The 2,714-nt window shown below is 31.0% G+C and overlaps 1 protein-coding gene across 1 annotated transcript; it reads left to right on the forward strand.

The window, feature by feature from the left end:
• The first annotated feature begins 488 nt into the window (after positions 1-488).
• On the forward strand, positions 489-2,134 carry LOC131633193 (chitinase 2-like). The gene has a single exon (XM_058903908.1). It carries the CDS (start codon positions 573-575, stop codon positions 1,470-1,472), a length of 900 nt encoding a protein of 299 aa, XP_058759891.1. The 5' UTR covers positions 489-572; the 3' UTR covers positions 1,473-2,134.
• Positions 2,135-2,714: the final 580 nt, after the last annotated feature.

Raw genomic sequence — 2,714 nt, forward strand, 5'->3', positions numbered from 1 at the left:
TATAATTATATGTTTCCGAAAAATATATATGACTGATTTTTAATAGAAAGTGTTGCCTCATAATATTTTATCTGAAAGAAAAGAACTGCATTAAAAAAAATTAGTTAATTGACTAGTAATTGTATCATAATTAGTCCTTTTTTTTACTCAATTGAGTATTACACGTTGGGCTAAAATAATGAAACTAGTTGACTAGTATTTGTATTATAACTAGTCCTTTTTTTATTCAATTATAATTAGTCATTGAATATTACACATTGTACTGAAATAAATAAACTAAATGACCAGTAATTGTATTATAATTAGTCATTTTTTAAACTCAATTATAACTAGTCATTGAATATTACGTTATTGACTTTCTTGTATTTATTTTTTATTTTTTTATAAGAACGTTCTTGTATTTTAGAGTAATATATTTGTGTTATGTTAGCACAAAGACTACAAGATTGATTTATTTGCATTAGTTAATTGGATCCGTTGTGTTATAAAAGGGAAACAAGAGTTGGTTATTAATTCAAACCACAACACAAAAGCCAATTAATCTCATATCCTCCTCTTTTCATATTGTAACAATGACTAAATTTATCTTTCGTGAATACATTGGTGTGAAGCCATCGTCAACAAGTTTACGTGATTTTCCATCTGATATCATCAACTCAAATAGATTTGAATTCCAATTCATTTTGGGCTTTGCAAGTGAGGAGTATGACCAAGATGGAAAAGGCAACGGAAATTTCAAAGAAACTTGGGATGTGGAATACTTCGGTCCAGATAAAGTGAAAGAGTTCAAGAAAAATAATCCAAATGTAAAGGTGGTGATAAGCATTGGAGGTCGTGCTGTTGAAACTCCATTCCGTCCTGCTGAGGAAACTGTATGGACTAGGCAGGCTGTAAATTCACTCAAAGTGCTCATCGGAAAATACAGCAGTGAAAGCGGCAACATAATTGATGGCATTGACATTAATTATGAAACTATCAAAACTAGTAATGAGCTATTTGTTAACTGCATAGGCGAAGTTATAACAAAACTCAAGAATGATGATGACCTGAATATTGATGTGGTGTCCATTGCTCCATCTGAGAAAAACGAACTTCACTACCGTGATTTGTTCTATGCAAACAGTGCCAATATCAATTGGATTGATTATCAGTTCTACAATCAAAAAAATTATGTATCCACAGTTAAGGACTTTCTAGGGATCTTTGACAATCTAATAAAAGGCTACCCTCCTCAAAAAGTTCTTCCCGGAATTAGTACCGACCCGAATGACAATAAGGATAGTAAGATATCACGAGAGACTTTTATTGCTGGCTGCATACAACTCAAAAAACACTCAAAACTCAATGGTGTTTTTCTTTGGAACGCTAATGACTCCGCACATCCCCCTCCTGGTTCGCACGAACCTTATGTAGTAGAGCATAGCTTGCAAGACATTCTCACTACACCAATTGAGAAGTTACTCGATCGCTAGCTGTATCTAAGCCAGCAATTAATCTTTCATATTATAGGTCAAGCATTACAGACTATAATATAGAGCTAGATCCTACGTTCTATGCTCTATAAGTTTTAGTCTTTTAGATATGTTAAATAAGACCTATGTGTGCTACTTATTTCATGTGTGTTTATGTATTATGTTGCGAGTGTGGAGAATTTTACTTCTCTTATATTAATTTATGTGCCTGTAATACAACTTAATAGCTACAACTATGAACTTCTCAACATGCTTATTACTTTCCACCTTCTCAATTACTCCATATTAATCCACTCACAAATGTTGTTCCATACAGAGATAGAAAAAGGCAAGAAAACATAAGATGTTGCAAATTTTCCTTTTATTCAAAATAGAAAACAAAGACAAGATCATGTTTGGAATTAATCACGCCCCTATTTGCGAATTCACTTCTAGTTGATAGCTTTCCAACAAAAAAATGCACCTTTGAAGGCATTTTATAGCTTTCCATATTCTATGCAACAATTTATGATCCTTTGAGTCTAAGTTGCCCGAGTCTTCATTATGAACTAACCATCTGTAGCAGCACTTCACAGAAAAAATTATGGTTTCTTCTTCTAACAAAAACAACATGATTGTCATATAAACAATTTCTTCTGCGCTACTCATCTATTCTAAATGAGCAGCCACGTAGTCGTCGTTACTAGTCATAATTTACTAAAACGGCGGGTTTCAATAACTATGTAAATTTGGATTCCGCTGGGAATAAAATTTTGATTTTGGTAAAGCCATACAAACCACCGTAACATTCCTTGTTGATAATTATGGTATTTTGATCGTATATTACGGGCATTTAAACCGCCATCATTTTCACTTTTATTTTTTAAAAAATAAATGGCTATTAGTGAGCCTCATAATATCATCAAAATAATTAAAACATAATAAATTAATGAAATATGCATTCTATATTTTAATAATAAATGTTTAAGTCTTTTGAGACTTAATCCCTTATATAACAAGTTTATGCATAGAACATAGATTTCAAACACTGGTATTAACCGCAATAAATATATGGTCTGTTTGTTTCAGCTTTAAAAAAATAAATTTTTTCTTTGTATTTTTAAAATAGATTTTTCAAAACCGTTTTTTAAAATATTACAAGTTTCTTTATATTCTTATTTTCTAAAATGAAACACTAATTTTGACATCCTATAATATAAACATACATTATTGAAGACTAAAACTTAGTCAAAATCGCTATTT

Source organism: Vicia villosa, unplaced genomic scaffold, assembly GCF_029867415.1.
Source record: "Vicia villosa cultivar HV-30 ecotype Madison, WI unplaced genomic scaffold, Vvil1.0 ctg.001084F_1_1, whole genome shotgun sequence".
Lineage (NCBI taxonomy): Eukaryota > Viridiplantae > Streptophyta > Magnoliopsida > Fabales > Fabaceae > Vicia > Vicia villosa.